This window comes from Mesocricetus auratus, unplaced genomic scaffold (genome assembly GCF_017639785.1).
Source record: "Mesocricetus auratus isolate SY011 unplaced genomic scaffold, BCM_Maur_2.0 Super-Scaffold_100676, whole genome shotgun sequence".
NCBI classification, from domain to species: domain Eukaryota; kingdom Metazoa; phylum Chordata; class Mammalia; order Rodentia; family Cricetidae; genus Mesocricetus; species Mesocricetus auratus.
In genome coordinates, this window is record NW_024429266.1 from 26,152,458 (window position 1) to 26,172,818 (window position 20,361).

General features: G+C 36.2%; 1 protein-coding gene across 7 annotated transcripts in view; it reads left to right on the forward strand.

The window, feature by feature from the left end:
- Pou2f1 (POU class 2 homeobox 1) overlaps positions 1 to 20,361 on the forward strand; it is a 127,212-nt gene that overhangs the window by 47,262 nt on the left and 59,589 nt on the right. For 4 of the 7 annotated variants that reach the window (XR_005873673.1, XM_021227940.2, XM_005071392.4 and 1 more), the window contains exon 2: positions 19,958 to 20,023. Coding sequence is in view for 6 of the 7 variants with exons in the window: in XM_005071392.4 (XP_005071449.2) it covers positions 19,958 to 20,023 (66 nt within the window). In the remaining variant the exon portion in view is untranslated. Of the gene's footprint in view, positions 1 to 3,017; positions 3,094 to 10,025; positions 10,143 to 15,936; positions 17,105 to 19,957; positions 20,024 to 20,361 lie in introns of those variants that run through there. The other 3 variants (XM_021227938.2, XM_021227939.2, XM_005071390.4) reach the window with 3 other exon arrangements.

A 20,361-nucleotide genomic window follows, 5' to 3' on the forward strand; every position in this document is an offset into this window, starting at 1 on the left:
ATGTGGAAATTAAGCTATTCTAAATAATCTGGCAGCTATGATGTTGGTATAAAAAATCGTAGTTTTAAGTTCAAGATGATGTGTCTTTATTCTGCCACTGGTATATAGCATCTTTATTAAGATAATTTGCCAGAATGTCCCATTTCTGACCTGTAAACGATGAATGGTTTCTTTATAGGGGTTTGTTAGTATTAGAAGGGGAATATCTAAGCCTATCCAGCATGGTATTTGATACACACAATGTTCAGTGAATGCTTATCATATTAAAAACTAAGTAGCAATGTACTTTAGCAGCTTCCCAAGTGCTGGGAGGTAAGCCACCATCGCCCAGTTTATTAAAAGCTCTAGAGTCACAAAAACACAGACTAAGGGGGAGGATATCACAATTTAAGCCCCATTCCCCTTAGAAGGATTATATTACTCTCTAGTACCCTTGGCAAGTGTTTATACCTTGATTGATGTTGAGTCTCTTCTTTGGGCAAGGCATTGTGATAGGTTTTCAGGGAACTTCAGAGTGGAATAAGGTTGTTCAGGGTAGGTTCCAGTAAGAAGTGGCAACAGTGGAACTAATTCTTGAAGATTGAGATAGAATATGAATATCTACAGTTTCTGATAACAGGAACCAAGTGGGACAAAGGAGAGGAGCAGGGCAGTCACAGGAAGTCGTGAATAAAAATACTCCCATGAGACTGGATGAAGGAAGGTATGGGAGTAATGAAGTATAAGCTTCCTGCAGTGTACTTTCTGTAGCCATCAAATGAATTATTAAAAATGTAACTGTGATTTGAACAAATTTGCTTCAGAAAAGTATAGCAAAACAACCAGCAATAGAAGTAGATTCCTTTCCTTGTGAACTTCAGATTATTATAAGTATGTAATTTACTATTTAAATTAAGTTAAAAATACTTTCCAGCGGGGATTGGAACATGGGTACAGAACAAGTTACAAAAATGACTAGGCAGATTTGGCAGAGAAATAATTTCTGAACAGGAAAAAAGTGGCACTAAAATTTAAATTTCAGTGGATAGTAGATTTAAAGAAATTTTAAAGAAATTAATGACAAATCTTGGGAAATTAAGCAGATTAGTACTAGTGTTATAGACTTAAATATGAATTTACTAGTGACAATTCTCTCAGTTTTCACATGCACTCATTAGAAGACAATTAGTTCTAAGTTTATTGTTCTTAAAATATGTGCTAATCCCAGAGAAACACAGATGGAACAAAATGAAACTCGATGTTCTTCATATGGCCAAGGGCATCACAGTCAGGAGGTACATATTGTATCTTGGCTTTAGAAAAGGAGAAATTGCTGGAGAGTATTCTGTTTGTTCACTTGTAACTGTTGAGCCCAGATATTCCGTGAAAACAATATATAGGATTTTATTAGCTGCCTTAATCAAAACCAACAATGAGTGTTCTGCTCATTCTAATCTTTTTAAACAATCCTTCAATTGTGGACTTAAGTCTAATATGCTGGATTTAATATTTGTTGACTTTCTCAGAATCATTTTTTCATCTATCCACAAATATTTTTGAGCCTCTCTCAGGATCTACCATACACGTGAAATTTTAAAATCATGAGTACAAATTTTAAAATCATGAGTATGCAGAGAAAACAGAATTAGGTGAAATGAGTGACTTGGTTACTGTTTGTTTGGTTTAAAAGAGTAAATAATAAGAGGAAGTCTTTCTGAGGGGGCAGAACACAAAGGGACTGGGATAGCCAGAACCTGACTTTTTAGTCCTCACCTTAATGATCAGAAGTTGCAAAGGCCATTAGGCATCTGTGAATGAGTGTGGCATACTCTCCTATGGTACTTGGAGTGCTGAGAAGATGTGAGAAATTTTATTTTATATTTATTTATTGGTTGTTGTTTTTGTTTGTTTTTCTCAAGACCAGGGTTTTTCTATGTAACAGCCCTGGCTGCCCTAGAACTCTTCAGTAGACCATGCTGGGCTCCAACTCACAGAGATCTGCCTACTTCTGCCCCTCCAAGTGCTGGGATTACGTGCCCCACCATGGCTCTGACTGGATTTTTGTTTTATAATGATACATAAAAAGACCACAACAGAGCCAGGCCATGGTGGTGAATGCCTTTAATCCCATCACTTGGGGAGGCAGAGGCAATCAGATATCTGTAAATTTGAGGTCAGCCTCGTATACAAAGTAAGTTCTAGGACAGCCAAGGCTGTTACACAAAGAAACCCTGTCTCAAAAAACCAAAACAACAAAAAGCCCCAACAACAAAAAACAAATGGCAACAGCTTTTCAAGACTTAAATGTTCTATCTTCCCTAATTTGATTCTATATTTGGCCAGGCCTAACTCAACCCCACATTAAAACGTTTGATCTCAGATGTTTGATATGTTGGCTGTGTTGTATGGTCTATTCTTATTTAGACATTCTTAGTGGTACCACTGTATTATAAAAGCATGAAGTATTTGTTAACTTTAGCTGAAATAAACCAAGGTTTTTACATAAGGAAACAAGATAATACCAAAGAAGCATACTGTTTTAGATATAGAAGATAATGTAAAGACAAGACCTATAGCCTCAAGCCATGTTATAGAATTTAAACAATCATTTCTTTAGAATAAACCGTATTTTAAGAATACCTATTTATAGGTTCTACACAATGAATTCTTTTAAAATGTATGAAAATATTTTCTATTTCTTCTTGAAACATTAGTGTGTGTGTATTCTTTCAGTGGAATTTTAATTCCCAGTTTCCATTTTGAGAGTTATTGGCAACTGTTATATCAGATTTACGTTGGAGCACTGAAAAGCTGTTATTTACTGCCATTGGGGTTTTTGTGTAGTATGAAAATGACTTGAGAAGCTGTAATTATAATAGACTAGTTCTGTTAATGTCCTGTTGAGTCTATTCCTTGGTGTCACCATAGGTTGTATACTGTGATTGCATTATGGAGGCTTTTTCCCCCCCTCTTTCCCTCTCTAAAGGAGACCAGGGATCCCCTTAAGGATCATTGTGAATTTTTTGTTGTAATTGCAGAATGAGTGAGTTTGAATATGAAGTAAGAAGAGCCTATATAGGAGAGATGTTCTGGGGCTGCCCTTCTCTACGAAAGGTAATTCAGAAAGCATTTATCGTGGCTACTTTACCGTTTTTATGTTGTTTAAGAGCAAACATAAGTAGGCAATGTTGCTTAGTTGATGTGCAATGACATCAGGTTGACGGGCTTTATGGTGCTGAAAGATTGATGGAAACTCAGAGTAAGGGCAGCATTTTGAAATTTATCCAACTATTCTTTTTGATTCATGTAAAATGACACTGAGGCCAACTAGATGGTTAGCTTTTTTTTTTTTTTTTTCCTGGTTTTTACGAGACAGGATTTCTCTGTATTGTTTTGGAGGCTGTCGGTCCAGCCCGGCCTTGAACTCACAGCGATCCGCCTGCCTCTGCCTCCCGAGTGCTGGGATTGAAGGCGTGCGCCACCACCACCCAGCAAGCATTATTTTTAATTAACCTAGATTTTCTTTTGAAAAATCTTCCAGTTTTTACCCATTTCCTTTTAATTACAGGACTTTCTTTGGTAACAAGTCTTTAAGCTTAAAACCAAAATTGTCCTCCTTGTCTTAAGTTTTCTATTTTTGCAGGATCCTCCCTGCAGGCTGAGCAGGGAAGGGCCAGCCCTGGTCTCTTCCCAGGGGCTGAGCAGGATGGTGAGTGTCAATGACCCAGACCCTCCCCCATTAGTTCCTGGGGACTAAAAACACACACTAAATCGGGAGTCTGTCGAAGCAGCATCTCAATTTATTCCAACAGGCAGGAACTTATATAGGGCTGAGGTAGGGGCCAATAGTAGCTACCACCAAGCAGGCAGGTAGCTAGGCAATCTTGCATCAGGTCTGGCTCAGTCACTCCCACGTGGAGGTTAGAAACAAACTCTAGCCAGGCTCAGGAGCTTACACTGGGCTTTCATCCGAGCGTTTCTTAGGCTCAACAGGTTTTGAATCTTTCTCTTAGTTCTCTATGAAACCAACCTTTTGGATCATGACTGGTTTGTCTTAAGTCTTTTTTATCTGAAGCAGAACACTTCTTTTGAGAGTCTCTTTGTATCAAAGTTATAGAACTGATTGCATAGGATTTCTCACTCATTTAGTTATGGGTTTAACTAATAAGATAAAGACATTTGGTTAGATACTGTAAGCCAACCAAATGTACTCAGCTAAACTGGCAGTTTAGCTAAAAAAAATTTAATCAGATTATAAATAAAAATTTACAAACATTTAATGTGCTATTTAAGAAAAACAAATTGAAGTGCTTCACCAATAGGTAGATAATGAAAATGTGGTATATATACACAAACTGTAAAGCAAAATGAAATGGCATAAAATTGTTATATATGAAAAGTAATGTATTAAAAAAAATCCCATGTTCTTTCTCATGAAGTTCCTAACTTTGAATGTTTATATGGATGTAAATAAAGGAATGTGAGAGTGGGCGTAAGCATGAAACTAGATAAGAGGCCACAAAGTGAGAGGTGCTGAGCAAAGGGAGAGGATGAAAGACACAAATGACATGTAAGCAGGTGGGAAGAGGCTACAAGAATGCCGCAGAAAGGCAGGACTGTGGGAGTAGCACGTAGTGCAGACTGTTGGCACACACTCAGACCAAATGCCTCAGTGGGAGTGCACTAGGCTGCAGAACACTGACACCTAACACATAGAGGTAGGGAGAAGAGTGTGAATCCAGTTTCTTTACTGTTGTCCTGGGTAGTGATACTGACACCTAACACATAGAGGTAGGGAGAAGAATGTGAATCCAGTTTCTTTACTGTTGTCCTGGGTAGTGATAACCCAAGTAGGGTTATCTTTTGCAGTTTTTTCCCCCACAAGAGTGGAGCAAGAGCTGACAATACATTCAGAGAAGAAATCAGTTGAATTCATTCCTTAGATGAAAACATTCCTTGAATATGTAAGATACACCTGTGGTACAACTATTCCAGTTTTGCAAAACAATATGGCAAGAAAAAGAAAGGAAACAAGTGTATTTTTTCTTTGTTCTCCTGTCTCTTGACTATGTAAAGTCACCTGGAGCTAGCTGTGTATAGCTCATATGAGACCCTAAGTTCCATCCCCAGTGGCATGCCCCCTCAAACAAAATGTATGCACTCAATGCACCATGTTGGTTGGTATCCATAGGAAGCCTGTCCTTTTCTGAAGAGAAATGGAAGATAGATGAGTGGGGGGTGGGGATGGGGCTGGGAAAAGAGGAGGGAGGAGAAACAACAGTCAGGATGTAAAAAAATAAAGTATGCATGTGTATATGACCTAAGTAAGTTTCTTCATATTACTTATAAACAGATCCCAAGATAATCTTGGTGATAAAGAAACACTTCCTTGGAATGTCTTTGTTTCCTGGTTTGTTTTGTTTTGTTTTGTTTGATCTTCTCATAAATTGTGGTTTATTTCATTGCCGTACTTGTGTTGAACCCAAGGCCTATTTTCTAGGTAAGTGCTCTACAATTGAGCTACATACATCTCTAGGCCCCAATAAAATTTAAAAGTATATGTTGTAGGACAGTACTAAAAGCATTTAGCACTTAATTTTTAAATTATGAGCTTCAGAAAAATAACTTGGTTGGTGTTTTAGTTAGAGTTACTGTTGCTATGCTGAAACACCATGACCAAAAGCAAGCTGTGGAGGAGAGGGTTTATTCAGCTTATACTTCCAGATCATAGTCCATCACTGAAGGAAATCAGGTCAGAAGCTCAAACAGGGCAGGAACCTGGAGATAGTAGCTGATGCAGAAAGCACACTTATTTTCTTGCTCATCATGGCTTACCCAGTCTGCTTTTTTTATAGAAACCAGGACCACCAACCTAAGGATTGCACCACCCACAATGGGCCAGGTCCTCCTCCGTCAATCACTAATTAAGAAAATGACCTTTACCGGGATCTTATGGGGGCATTTTCTCAATTGATGTTTCCTCCTTTCAGATGACTAGTTTGTATCAAATTGACCTAAACCTAGCCAACACAGTTTGGTTAGTTTGGTTGAGTTCACTTTTAACAGCATATGGTGTGTTTGAGTTACCCAGAGACTATCTCTGAATGTCTGTGATCACTTTAATGCTACTAGCCTCACTGTTCTCTTTGAAGTGCTGCCCATTGGAAACATGTAAAGAAATATTTTGCAGTATGTAGATACAGTATCTAATAGTTTAGATACTAAAAAATGCATACTTTTATATTTTTAAAGAAATCTGTAGTGAAGGATATTAAAGTTTGTGGCTCAGATTTCATACTCATCCCTATATATGTATTTTCTGTTTTGGAAAATTTGTTCTTATGAAAGGATAAATAGTTTTCTGTTCTGTGTGTGAAGACCTAGATGATTAAAAGTGACTTATGAATGATAGTGAGTGGAGTTTCCTGTGTTCAAAAGACCCATTTCCTGGAATAATCATAGACTCTTGGGTTATTTGGCATGTATAGAAAGCAGGCGTGCCCAGCCACGGCTCCTCTCTATGTTCTTAAGACAAGGGGGTTACTAACCAATAGACTTACTTCAGGAGGCCAGTGCATTCTTTACATTTTACTCTTAATATCATTCAGGATCCAGGGAGTAGAATTGGATGTGTTTATTTGATGCTGTAAATCAGTGATGCTCACTCACACTTTAGTGTCTCTCAGAATCTTCTAGAGTATTTGTTAAAATACATTTCTGGAGCCCTCACCCTTAGAGTTTCTGATTTCGTAGATTTAGTGTAGGACTCAAGACTTTATATTTTTGGTTGTGAGCCTAACCTTTAATGGCTGAGCCACATCTCCAGCCCAAGATTTTATATTTCTGAGATGGTGCTGATGATGGTACTGGCCTAGCTACTACTTCTCTGACTGCAAACATTTTAATAAAGCCAAGGAATGGCCATTACATATTAATTTAAGAAAATGATGCACACCATGTAAGTCAACTTGAAAAAAAACTGTTAAGCTTTTCTGTATGTTGTTTATTACTTTAAGGAACAACACCTGCCCCCCAAAATTTTCACTTAAGTTTTTCTTTTCTTTTTTCAACTTCTTTAGTCAAAGCATTTTCCCTAAATTTGATGATTGGCTTCTTTTAATTTTTAATAGACTCATCAGGCCCTGCTGTTAAACTGAAAATCACTTTTAGACTATTAGAAAATAATACCTTATTTTTTAATGTTTTAAGCAAACAGATTTTTAAAAAATAATTTTGTTTTTACTCTTTACTAAAATACCATAATTGTCATTTGAACAACTTTTAAACCAGTTTGAGGTCAGTACAACCTTTTTACCATTACAGCTGTGTCTGTTGCTAGGGAAACTCAGCAGGGACTAACAGGGTTACAGTTGTTAGGACCACACCTGGCTTATTTGCATCCAATTTAAGTTGAGAAAAATTTGAAAAGAATAAAAGGTCTCTCCATGTGCCAGTGGACAGCCAGAAAGAGCTTGTCAAGTTCGTAGCCTTCAGGGTGGGTGGGTTTTTCACACTCTTGAGGTTTTTGGTGAATGCATTGAAGCTCACCTTTGTTCTTTGTATTCACTTGTGTCAATGTTTTGCTATCCTTTTTGTTTAAAGTGCTTTATTATTTTGCTTAGGGTTTATCTTTGATTTATCCTTTTTAACATTTAAAATGTTTTCATTTTCAGAGAGCTTAAAGTAGTACATATCAGAAATTTAAATTTGAATGACATGCAATTTTCAAATAGAAAAATCTAAATTTCCTTCATTTGTATTCTATAATAACAGTAATTTTTTGCCACTATAACAAACAAGAGAAATTTAAGTTCATCTCTCTTTCGGCATTAAAAATCTCACACACACACACGCACGCACACACACACACACACACACACACACACACACACACACACACACACACACACACCCAACCAACTCACGCATCTCATGCATGCCCGCCCTCAACACCTTCAAAATAAACAGTTTAACACATTTGTATTCCACTCTGGCTAAATGACTGAAATTGTAATTAAAGCTTTGGACTTATAACTAGGTAGTTTTCATTTTTTGTTTGTTTTGTTTTTTTAAAGTTTCCAGCCACACTTAGGACATTCTTGTTATGCCCGACTAGGGCAACTCTATGGGAGAAAACTCTGGAAAACATTTCTAAAGAGTGTGATAATTAAATCCAATCTTCATGGTTCAAGCTTGAGGCTCTTAACAACATGAAAAATAATAAATATTCAGACTTAATTGCTAAGTTTAATATAGCCTGAATCCTTTATTTTCAATTTCACTGGGTTTTGTAACTGTTAATACCTAGGCCTTCTGTAAGTTATTTAGCCATCTTGGTAAGAGTGAGGCATTGTCTACATAATGGGAATATTACCTAGCTGTAGAGATTTTATAAGAAGCAAATGAAATGACTTATGTTAAAATACTCTGAAATGCACATTCATAAATGTCAAGCATGCCCTAAACAGATAGACAAGTGTAGTAGCCATTTTTTTTCCTTATTCCTGTAACAAAGTGCCCGATAGAAGCAGCTTTAGCAAAGAAGAGTATATTTTAGTTCATAGCATAGCATAGCAGCAAAACTGGGTCTCACTATGACAAGGGGAGAGACTGCGCTGTGCATCACACTGTGGAAGAGAGGAAAACGCTGCTTGTTCTGTTCACCTCCTTTCCTTTTCCTTCTTACTCAGTCTGTGATCCTAACATGTGAGGTGCGTCTTCTCTCAGTAAAGCCAGTCTGAAAGCACCTTCACAGACACGCTCAGGGCTGTTTCCTAGATAACTGCAAGTCCAGTCAAATCGGTAATTGGAAATTAACTGTAGTAGCTTAATGTTCAGAGATGTGTTAATAATTTTTGCTGAGCATTCTAAGGTGCAAAATAAAGAAGATAGTTTGAACTAGTTACATATTTGACTTTACATTTGTTTCTAAAATAAAAATGTGTGTGTATGCTTGTGTGCAGTGTATGTGTAAGAACTCTGTGTGTGTGTGTGTGTGTGTCTGTGTGTGCGTGCGCACATGCGCGCGCATGCATATCTGTGCCTTTTGGAGGCCAGACGATGATGTTAGGTGTTGCCCCAATCGCTTTCTACCTCATTTTTGGAGACAGTCTCTCATTGATTTGTTACATTGGCTGGTCAGCTAGTGAGCTCCAGGACCCAATCAGGTCACAGATGTAGCTACCATGCCTAGTTTTGTTTGTTGGTTTGTTTTTTATGTGGGTGTTAGCAATGTGAACTCAGGTTCTCATATTTGCAAAACAGACATTTCACTGAGTGAGCCATCTCTAGCTGCCATACTTTGAATTTTGTGTGCATCATTATACTTATTCACAATTTCATGAGTTAGGAATGTGACCTCCAATTCATGGATGAGAGCTCTAGGTTTGGTTATGTAAAAGTTATACCGGCTATTCTAATTAGTTAAGCAAATTAAAAAACAGCTTGACATTAAAAATGTAAGGCAAATGAAAATCAGTGCCTGTGCTGTTTAAGGCTGTTAGTGCTCTCTGCTGATCAAGATTCTTGACTCAAACACAATGTATAATAGTCAACCATCGATGCAGAATTACTATACTATGTGTACCAAATATTGACCTTTCCCATTTTCTAAATACAAAATGTCATTTTATATTTTTAAGACTATTTTACAACTAGTAAGAAAAACCTGCATTGACCTATCTGTATTATATTTCCTATATGATCTGATACTTGCCATTTGGGGGAGGTGAATACTAACATTGAAAATTGCTTTTTGATAGAGGAATACACCCATTTGAGAAAATATTTAGGCAGGTTTAATCCAGCTTCATGAAGTAATGACACCTTAAAAATACATGCTTCAGGAACTCCAACTTCCTTGTTCCTCCAGTAAGGGAGGATTGTAAAATGTGTCTTGTTAAGGAGAAATTGGCACACGAGGGATGTCTACCTCAGAGAGCTAAATATGCCCTGCTGCCTAATCTAGAGTTCCCCATTTTGTGTGGTTTTTATCCCCTTAAAGTGTTAGGTTATTTTATACAGCTAATTCATTTTTGCCTTTTTTTCTTTTTGTATTCTTAGACTGGAAAAGTAAGAAGAGCTTTCCTGTCTTTCTAGTTACCAAACTACTCTCAGTTTTCAGTGAATCAATTCAAAGAAAGAATGCAGTCTCTCTATACCTGGTAAATATTTTATATTAAGTAAAACTATTAATTTAGTAAGTCCTGATCAACCCAGGTGTTGTGGTGATTGCCTTTTATTTTATGGATTGACTATTAAAATGACTTATCAAATACATAATTTTTCATTTAACTCTGAAATCTCAGATTTGTTCATGTGATGGAGTGATGATTGAGATGCCTGGGACCCAGCAAGCAATGGAAATAGAGTCAAGTTAGCTCTACCATTTAGTATATCATCTGTTTGTTATGATAGTAAAATAGGAGCAGTAATCCCTGGTGCTAGTTTCATAGAAGCACTGTGTGATTATAGTTCTTAGTCTTTTAAGAAACATTTATATAATGACTAAAATATTATATCCTTAATGATCTAAGATAACAAGTATTTTTTACTTTTTTCAATTTCCTTAAATATGAAGTAGTATGTCTAGAGAATAAAAGAATTGTAGTAACATTTCATTTGGGTTTTCCTTTTTTTAAAATTTAGGGGTATATAGGAATAGAGAAGACTAATTTCCTGTGATCTTTGTAAAATATTTCACCTATACTGATAACACTGCTGGCATCTCTTCACTGGTGTATTTTTTTGAAATGTTTACACAAACTCTTGAGTGCTATTGTACCTGTTTGTTGATGACATTTCTAATATGCATAAGAAGTGCAAGAACAGAGGAAATACGGAAAAAGAAGAGCATGCACGCACACGCACGTGCACGCACACGTGCGCACACACACACAAAATTTGGTCCTTTTTGTTTGAATGATCAAATTGCATTCTTCATCAGTTTTTGGCATATTTGTTGTTTGTTGTAATACTCTGAAATTTTTTCTTCCTTGGATTGTTGTAGAGTACCCACCTGGATGGAGAAATATCTTTGTCTTTGTTTATAGTTTTAAGTGTTTAGAATAGAATATAGTATTTCAGGATTAAAACACAAAGAAAAGAAAAAGGAAAGCACCTTGTTCTTCAAATGTGTTTTCATTAGCCTTAGTCTTAAGACTTTTTACCATGTACAACAAACATGCTTTCTGGCTTATGATTAATTAATGCTAGTTAAAGGACAGAAATAGCCAAGACTAGCCACTTAATTTTTGTGACAATGCTGAGTATCAAGAGATTTTAATAATACCAAAATTATTTTTCATGAACCCCTATTTTAAATAATATTCTCATTTTAAGAACACCCTTAGATCACAAAACCTCATTTTTTAAATAAGCAAGTTTAAAGTTCAGAAACTGTGCTAGTTAACTGGGTGCCATAACAGGATACCATAAGTGCAGCATTTTAAACAGTAGGAACTTAATGCCTCATAGTTGTAGAGGTTATAAGTCATGCATAAAATGCTAGCAGGGTTGGTTTCTTATGAGGCCTGTGAGGAAAGAATCTATCTGTCCATGTCTCTCTTTTGTTGTGTTATTTCTGTTCAAATCCCCCCCCCCCTTTTTTTTTTTTTTGGTTTTACGAGACAGGGTTTCTCTGTATTGATTTGGAGGCTGTAGGACCAGCCCGGCCTCGAACTCACAGAGATCTGCCTGCCTCTGCCTCCCGAGTGCTGGGATTAAAGGCGTGCGCCACCACCACCCCAGCCAAATTTCCCTCTTTTTTAAGGACAATAACACTAATGACTTGGTCTTGTTTGTTTGGTTTTGATGCCAGTGCTAAGTTCATCCATTCTCGGCAAGCTCTCTACCATTGAACTATATTCCCAACCCAATCAACTTTATCTTAAAACCATCATTTTCCAAGGCCCTATTTCTAAGTTAGATTGTGTTTGCTGGCACAAATATAATCCATAGCAGATAGTAAGTCCTTCATTCAGTTTCCTCCCCACCCCTACCTGTAGTACCCATTTTAAATAGCTTTATTTAAGGCATTGCATTTCCACGTAAGATGCAGTCCTTATAAAGTGTGATGTTATTTCTTCCTGTGCACATGTTCCATGTTCAAGTATTGAGAATGTATAAAAACTTACTGTAGCAACTGTAACTTTAAAACTGCCATGGAACTTGCTAAATTTGGGTCCTTCGTACCTTTTCTAGAAAAATGCTACATCTCTACTTGGACTGACTTAACTTTTTTCATGGTGGGCCCTGAAGAAGCACCACCAGTGGTAGGTAGGAGCTCTCCTATCAGGGAAGCCCCAGGCATTCCACCTGGCATGCCATCAGCCCTCTGGTCCAGCTTGTTAATGATGGGGTAATGGTTGCAGACTTTCTCTAGTTCTTCCTGTGAGTGTTCAGCTGCTTCCTTCTCTGCAGTCTGATGGTTATCTAACTTACTGATGACTTCATTACACTTGTCTAGAATCTTCTGTTTGTTCTCATTGATATTGCCTTGAAGTTTCTCATCTTCAGTTGTTATACTCATGTTGAATGCAGAGGACTCCAGTGTATTCTTGGGTAATACTTTATCTCACTGCTTTTTCCCTCTTCAGCATTATACTTCTAAGTTTTCTAAACTATGCGCTTATTATCTTACTTGCTCAAGAGGCCCTTGTCATCAGTGATGGTGATCTTGTTCTCCTTTCCTGTGCTCTTATCTACAGTAGAAACATTAAGAATGCCATTGGCATCAGTGTCAAAAGTGACTTCAGTCTGAGAAATACTGCAGGGTATAGAAGGTATGCCTGTGAGTTCAAATTTTCCAAGCAATGTTGTCCTTGGTCATGACTCTTTCACCTTGATATACTGGAATGAGCATACCCATTGCTGTTAGGCAGGTAGTGAAGATCTGTGTCTGGTTGGTAGGAGTGGTAACATTGGGCTTGATGAGGACATTCATGACTCTATGTGAAGTTTCAATACCAAGGGGAAGAGGAGTGACATCCAAGAGTAGCAAATCCTGAACATCTCAGAATTGTCTCCGGATAGAGCTGCCTCCAGGCAGCCTGCTGGAGAGCTACACTGTAAAGCAAGAGCTTTAGCAGGGTTAATCCTCGTATTCTGTTATTTGCCACTGAAGAAGTCTTGCTAAAGCTTCTGAATCTTAAGAATTGTGGTAGAACCAGCAGGACAGTATCACGAACCCGTGACTTACCTAGTTTAGCATCTCAAAGGGCCTTTCTACAGGGTCCAGAGTGCCACAGAACAGGGCAGTATTCAGTTCTTCATTATGGTGTCAATAAATAATATTTCTTTAAAAGGTATGACAGTACATCTATAATGCTATGTTTATAATTAATATTCTAATATTGTCTTTCATTTGGTGAGATTTTATTTTAAATTAACTGAGTTTCTAACATAATAAAATTTAGGGTTACAGTAGTTTTCAGTAATTCTTTCAGACAATAAATAAATGATGGCACAGACTGTGGGAAGCTGAGACTCACACTTATGTCTGAGCTTTCAGTAATAAAATTCAGAGGGTTCAATGTGAACTTCTTTTTTGTAAGATAGTGAAAAGCCTTTCAGAATACTGTGTAAATGATTATAAGTACACTCTCACAGTAGGTTTTCTGTGCATTTCATAACTCTAGATTGCTGCTGTGACCATGCATATATACACACTTTATCTAATTAGGGACTCAGTTTATTTATTAGATTAATCTTCCTGTATGTAACCAATTTCCTGATTACCATTCTCCTCTTGAGTAAGTTCAGATACCTACCTTGTCCTCGAGCTGAATTATGAAGGAAAATTCTCTTTTGGTTTATTATTTTACAGCAAATGTTAAACGTCCAGAGTGACTCTACCTTTGGTTCATTTGATTTCTCTATTATTATTTTTAACTTGAAAAAAAATGTTAGTTTCATGTTAGTAGAATCTCTCTATTATTGATAGTTTCCCTAGAACATGAACAGGTGGACATAAATGATTTAGACAGGAAGAACACAACATAACCTTAATTCACTCACACAGACAAGTTAGATAATTAGATTATTTTCTTTTTGATGATACTTAGGCTAGCATAAAACTTTGGCCTTCAGCACAAAGTACTTTGCAGTCATGCTAGAAACTTCCCAAACAGTTCTACATATATTATTCCCTGTCCTTTCCATAAACTCTGTTCCATCTCATATTTCCAGTCCAACTCATCCAAAAAAGAGTTAATTATTGAAGTATTTATTAGCCTCTTCTCTAATAGCATCTTTAAGCTACTAATCAAGTCCTAACCCAGGTATTAAAAGGAGATTTGATTGAATTAATTCATGCTGATTGTACCGCTTTTTTCACCTAAGCTGTTCTCTTTTGGTTTAGTTTTAAACTTAGAGGTTCTTAAATAGTGTGTATATTTGACTGTGGTAGAAGTTATCTGCCCCTTTTTCTTGCATATAAGTGGTCCATGTTGGGGACTATAAGGGAAGGATGTTGCTTCTGATTCTCTGCCCCTGTCTATTTGTGGGAACCTGAATATTCTTTGAGTATTTAAGCTTGTTCTCTAGAGCTCTCAGAGTGCCTATTTCAATAGTGACCAAAGGGTCTGCTTTTTTGGTATATGTATATTTTACCATATTAACTAACAATACAAATTTGTATACTAGTAAGATATATCTGCTTATTTATTTTGTATAGAAGTCTTGGCTGAATATTTGATACTGCAAAATATTATGGTTTTTTTCAACATTTTTCAGGGTTGACCAATATTTTTATTTTTACAGTTATCATTGTTGAGAATGCCACTGCTGCCATTGTGGAAAACGGCAGAAGTAGGTTTAGGCCCATTTCAGATATTGTTGGAAATAGTGTCCTAATACCAAGCCAGAATTCACTTAATAATATTTTATGAAACTCAGATCATTAATTCAGAAACATTCCTAATACAATCCAGAGATACAGTGTTCTTTTTAAAAGTTTTTAAAAAATTTGTATGTGTGTGATTGTATAGATTTATATACACCATGTGTGTAGGTGCTTAGGAAGGCCAGAGAGGGCATTTGATCTTCTGGAACTAGAATTACAGGTAATGATGAGCCACCGGACTTAGGTTCTGGGAACTGAACCTGGTTCCTTTGCTGGAGCTGAGCCATCTCTCCAGCCTCAAAGATGCTGTAATTTGATACTTAATATACTGATGTAGAAAAATACTAAGTCCCATATATTTCTACAAGAGCAGAAAACTTTGCAAGTACAGTTATCATCTGTACTTTATAGCACATTAATCTTGAATCTGAGGCAAGGTGTCTCAAGCAGAATTGGTTAATGCTGGGTAGTGTGATAGCATGTGCTGTGCAGTGCATAATGTTCATACGGAATGTGCAGAACCAAGGCTGTAGTGAGGTGTGAAATACAACACTGGATCAACACTGACAGTAATACCTGTTTATTACACACATATTCATTTCATATCGTATTTTAACCAGACGTCTAACATGCTTGAAGACAAGTGACCCTTAAGAACTCAAATTTTATCCAATGTATTATTTGTGTACACTTAATTTTAAACAATGTCTTTGCTACCAATTATTGGTCTCCCTTTTCAGTGCTGAAACAAGCCACTTTAGTCTTCTGCTTTAGTCTCTTTCTCTAGCCCCCCCCCCCCCCAATCTCTGAATGTGTAACTCATCCTTAATGTGCAGGTCCTAAAAGAGCTTGGATCTTGATGTCAGCAAAATCTGGTTCGTAATCCTGGCTCCAAATTATTAATGTGCCATTGAGTAAAAAGTTCTTTAGTTTTCTGTGCCTCAGTTTCTTTATTCCTATGAATTTAGCAATCGTTACTTTGTAGTGTTTTTATAATGATCTCTGAAATGTTGTGATTTAATTTCAAACTTTAATAAACATGTTTAGTAAGAAGATATTACTTTCATTTACATATGAAAGTCACACATGCAGAGGTCTATTAAGCGGTGTTGCTTAAAAATACTAATTGCTGTTACATGGCCCAGTTGGGTTGATGTCTATTTTAAGTAACAAACTATCTTCTCCCTGAGTTTGATTTTGAAGTGAGCATGTTGCATGTCAGCAGTCAGCTAATGTGCTCTGCTAATTCGGTAGTGTAAGAAGATTCATATATAATGAATATCTGCTCAGATGCATTTTGCACACACTCTCCTGCTTTTGCATTTATGCTGTTGTCGTGTTTTAAGAAGGACTTTCTCCTGGCAGTGTGTGTTAATAACTGGAAAATTCCCTATCAGTAGACTAGCACCATCTTGACAAGCCTGTGTTCTGCTTCTACCTTGCTAATTGTTTCCTTGGGATTATTTGGATTGTGTAGAAAGCCTTTTGCAAATCCTCTTATTACTGAAGTCATTGTTGCCAGCAGGAATAAGATTAAAGGTGCTTAAGGCTGTAGAGTTGTTTCTAATTTGTTCATGTCATTTCAGTGGCATTTTAGCAGAACTCTGTCTCCTGTCCCTCCCTTCTCCCCTGGTACTATCTCAAGTTAGGTCCAAGATGCCAGACCATTGGAAGAAATCTCATTTTATTCTCCTAATTATTATGCTGGCACTTGGGAGATAATTTTTCCCTTCATGCATTGCCAATTAATATGCAAATAAGCTAATAAATATTTATGTATTCATTCAAATTATGCAGGGAGTGCTTTCAGTGTATTCTGTAAATGAATTGTTCCTGGACTTCAAAGTGCTAGCTGCTGTGCTAACGAGGAGAGATTTGCATAAGGCCCTAATCACACGCATACTGATTAAGCTTCATTATGGAAACTGCCAGCTGCAATCTTTGTTTCTATTTTATTACAAAAAGGGGAACTTTTCATGCTTCAGTTGCCTTGACAATGTCAGTCCTAGCTGGTAGAAGAGACTAAAACTCCTCTGAGCAACTGAAGTTTCCTTATTCAGTTGAAGATTGCTATGGTGCAACTGAAGTTGTATTTTGCTTCTCTTGTTAATTCACTTTCCACTCCTCCCACCCCTGTTCTCGTAAGAACATAGTACAGATTTGTTAGAAATAGTAGTACCTTCTTTTCCCTATCCCAAACGATACCTGTTCCTTCTTGCTTTGGACTGTCTGCACCTCTTGAAGATTTTACAGCAATGCTGGACTGCAGTGACTGTGTTCTAGGTGGGTACCAGCACAGTTCTTTTCTTATAGCTTTAATATGGAAATAGCATGTGTGGGATTGACTATGCATAAATGCTCAATCACATATGCAACCAGCATGGGGGAGGGGAGGGCTTGAGCAGAGAAGGAGCAAAGCATTTGCAAGGCAAGAGCATGTTTGAGTTTGCTGTAGGTCCCTCCCTAGGACTAGGTCTTCTGATTCAGAGGGTATTTTCAGCAAATAATGTATTTGAATTTGGCTTGCACGGAGGACTGCATTTTGGAAATTTCTATAGAAAGTAGTATATGTAGTTAAACACATTTTAAATCAGAAACAAAATATATACTATATCAAAATAATGTGTACATACTAATGAAATATTTTGTCTATCTAATAGGAGGAATACCTCGTACAAAACCAAAACTACTAAATGAAAAAATTAAGGTGATGTCATAGTACAGATTAATACCATTAATATTATTACACAGGAAAATTATAGTGGTTACTGCACGATCAATTTCCAGATTTTAGAATTTTGACTATGATTTGTCATTTTGATTTCTTAAAACCAGCTTTTTCTTTTTTTTAAGTATTGTGGAAAACCTGTTACAGTGTGTTCCCTACAGAACAGGAAGCCTTTTAGAAATGGAGGTGTTCTGCTTGAATAAATGTAATGTTTTGGGTGGTAAGATAGATTGAAGTACTTTGGTGTAGATTTTTTTTTATGTTTACATGAATGAATGAAGCCTTTTTAGGAAAGTCATCTGTTATAAACTCCAAGAATTGGATATCTTAAGCCTAAAAATTCAGCAAATGATTTTATTTCCTGTGTCATTTTCCATTCTTGAAATTACAACACTTGTTAATGATAAAGTAAATTGATACTTCCCAGAAACATCTCAATTCTTATACAGAAAGCATGGCTAAACTCAAGTTAGCAGTAATACTTGTCCATCAGAGTAAAAAAAAAAAAACTTCTATCTCAGATGTGCATGACACAAACAGCATATTGATGTTAGTTAGGAAGGCATCAAATTAAACTCATATGATTAGCTAAGTGACATATAGCCTTGTGTTTTTTCTATTTAAAAAAAACCCTGTAAATATCAATGAATAAGTTACTTGCATTTTCTCTTTTACACTTACAAAGTTTGACATTCAGGAAATGAAAGAAAAATGGATTTGAACTATTATTTACCATTTAAAAAAAAAGTCAGACCCTGTATCTACTACTTAGTTGATACTAAGTATCACCAAAACAGCCTTCTCATCATTGTATAGTTAATTAGTATTTTATTTATTCTGTTTTATGTTTGAAGTAATTTTGTTAAATGCTTTTGAAGGTCTTGACAGTAAAATAAAAGGTCCTTAGAAAAGTCATGTAAAATACCTGTGACATAATTTTCAAATGTATACATACGTGTATAAATTAGGCTTGTGATTTGTTAAGAATTAGGCTTCTTGATTACTGTGGTGTGTGGATATGAGAAAATTATTAACTCTTTTTATACATGTTTACAGATTCATTATTTTTTCTATTTTGTCTTAAAATACATTATAAAGAAAGTATTGAGCGTGTATATAATGACATATTTGAGTTTTGTGATATTTGCTAGGTTTTGGAAGACTTTGGTTGAGTCAAACAGAAAGCTAATTTTTACTAAGTTGTACACCTGGTCCTTTCAAACTGTAGTGTGCTTTCAGGTGGTATTTAAATTTTTCTGGACAATGGGGGAGGATATTGTAGAACGACCTCATTTATGACTATCGACATACAAATTTTAGCCCTTTGAGCAAATCAGGGATACTATAAAACTACCTTGGCCCATAAGACGTATCTCAGTTATAATATTTTACTATGTTAGAGAATATATTCCCCAGTGTCTAAAAAACATATTGCCTATTTTCTAGGTTATGAAATATGAAAAGAAAGATTCCTGATACTTTTCTTCTTTTCTCATACATGTAGATAGTGCTACTGTTGACAGCATGGTTAGGACTTTTAAACATTTCCAGCAGATGTTTTTTAAAAAATCAGTACAATACAGTTTCATTTGTTCTCTAATAATAATTTATTTCATGACAAATACTCTGTTTTGTCTATTCTGCTCACCCTTAGAAGAAGAAATGGGGCATAGGTATTCTTGTCTTTTCCCTGCATATTTTCTGGGGTTGCTGATAGTGGTTGACAATGTTTCACTATGGAAACTACAATTTCATACCCTAAAAGGAAGTCTCCCTAAACTAGAAGATTCATGTGTAACTGGGTGTGACTCTTTTAGAACTATAGAGATTCCTGTTATGCCTTCTGCTGCAATTTGTTATGCTTATTTTTAATGAGACATGTATTTGACATACCCCTGTGTTGACTCTAGTTTGGTTAAAGAAGTCAATGGATGTTTTAGACAAGTTACTTTCATCTGTTAGATTATTATTAAGTGTGAATTTGTTGTAGTTATAATTAATATCTTTGCTTTTAGAAAAAAGTCATCTAGGAATATAGTTCTTATTTTTTTGAGGTGTTTCCTGCTTCCAAGTTTATTTTAAACGTATATTATACTTGTCTATCATAAAATATAATTTTTTTTAGAATGTCTGACTATAGTATCTTTTTCAGCTTAGACCTCTCTTAAAAGAATCTCAAAATTTTTTTAGATGATTTACTTACGGGTTCCTTTATGATTAAGGAGCTCCTAAACCTCTTTCAGAAACCTTTTACTCAGTTTATAGTATTGTAGCCTGCTGTATGCTATGCATGGACTTACTTCTTGAAATGAACCACTGTAACATTGCTTTTCCTGTAGTTTTGGCTCCTTAGCTTCATCTTCACCCCTAGTTTTTTAAACACCTTCTCCACCTTTGGCTTATTGTAGATTCAAGAATGAACAATCCGTCAGAATCCAATAAGTCATCTATGGAGAGTGGAGATGGCAGCACTGGTAAGAAAATGTTCTCTTATCCATCTTTTGTATTAGCTTTCATAGAGCTAAAGAGAATGTACACTTAACTTGATGCATACATATTTGACAAATATAGAGAAATTTATGTACTTGCTTGTAACTATGACTTAGTCTTGTAGGGACTGGAATTATGTTTGTTTAACATTATCTAACTCCTCTGAGGAGTGCTTCACTTATCTGATCCCATCCATCAGAAACTACAGACTAGTTATGGGAATGGTCCTGTGGAACTGACAGACCTAGGTCTGTGTTTTGGACTTGCCACTTAGTAACTATGTGACTTTAGGCAACCTCCTCAGTCTTTTTGTGACTTAATT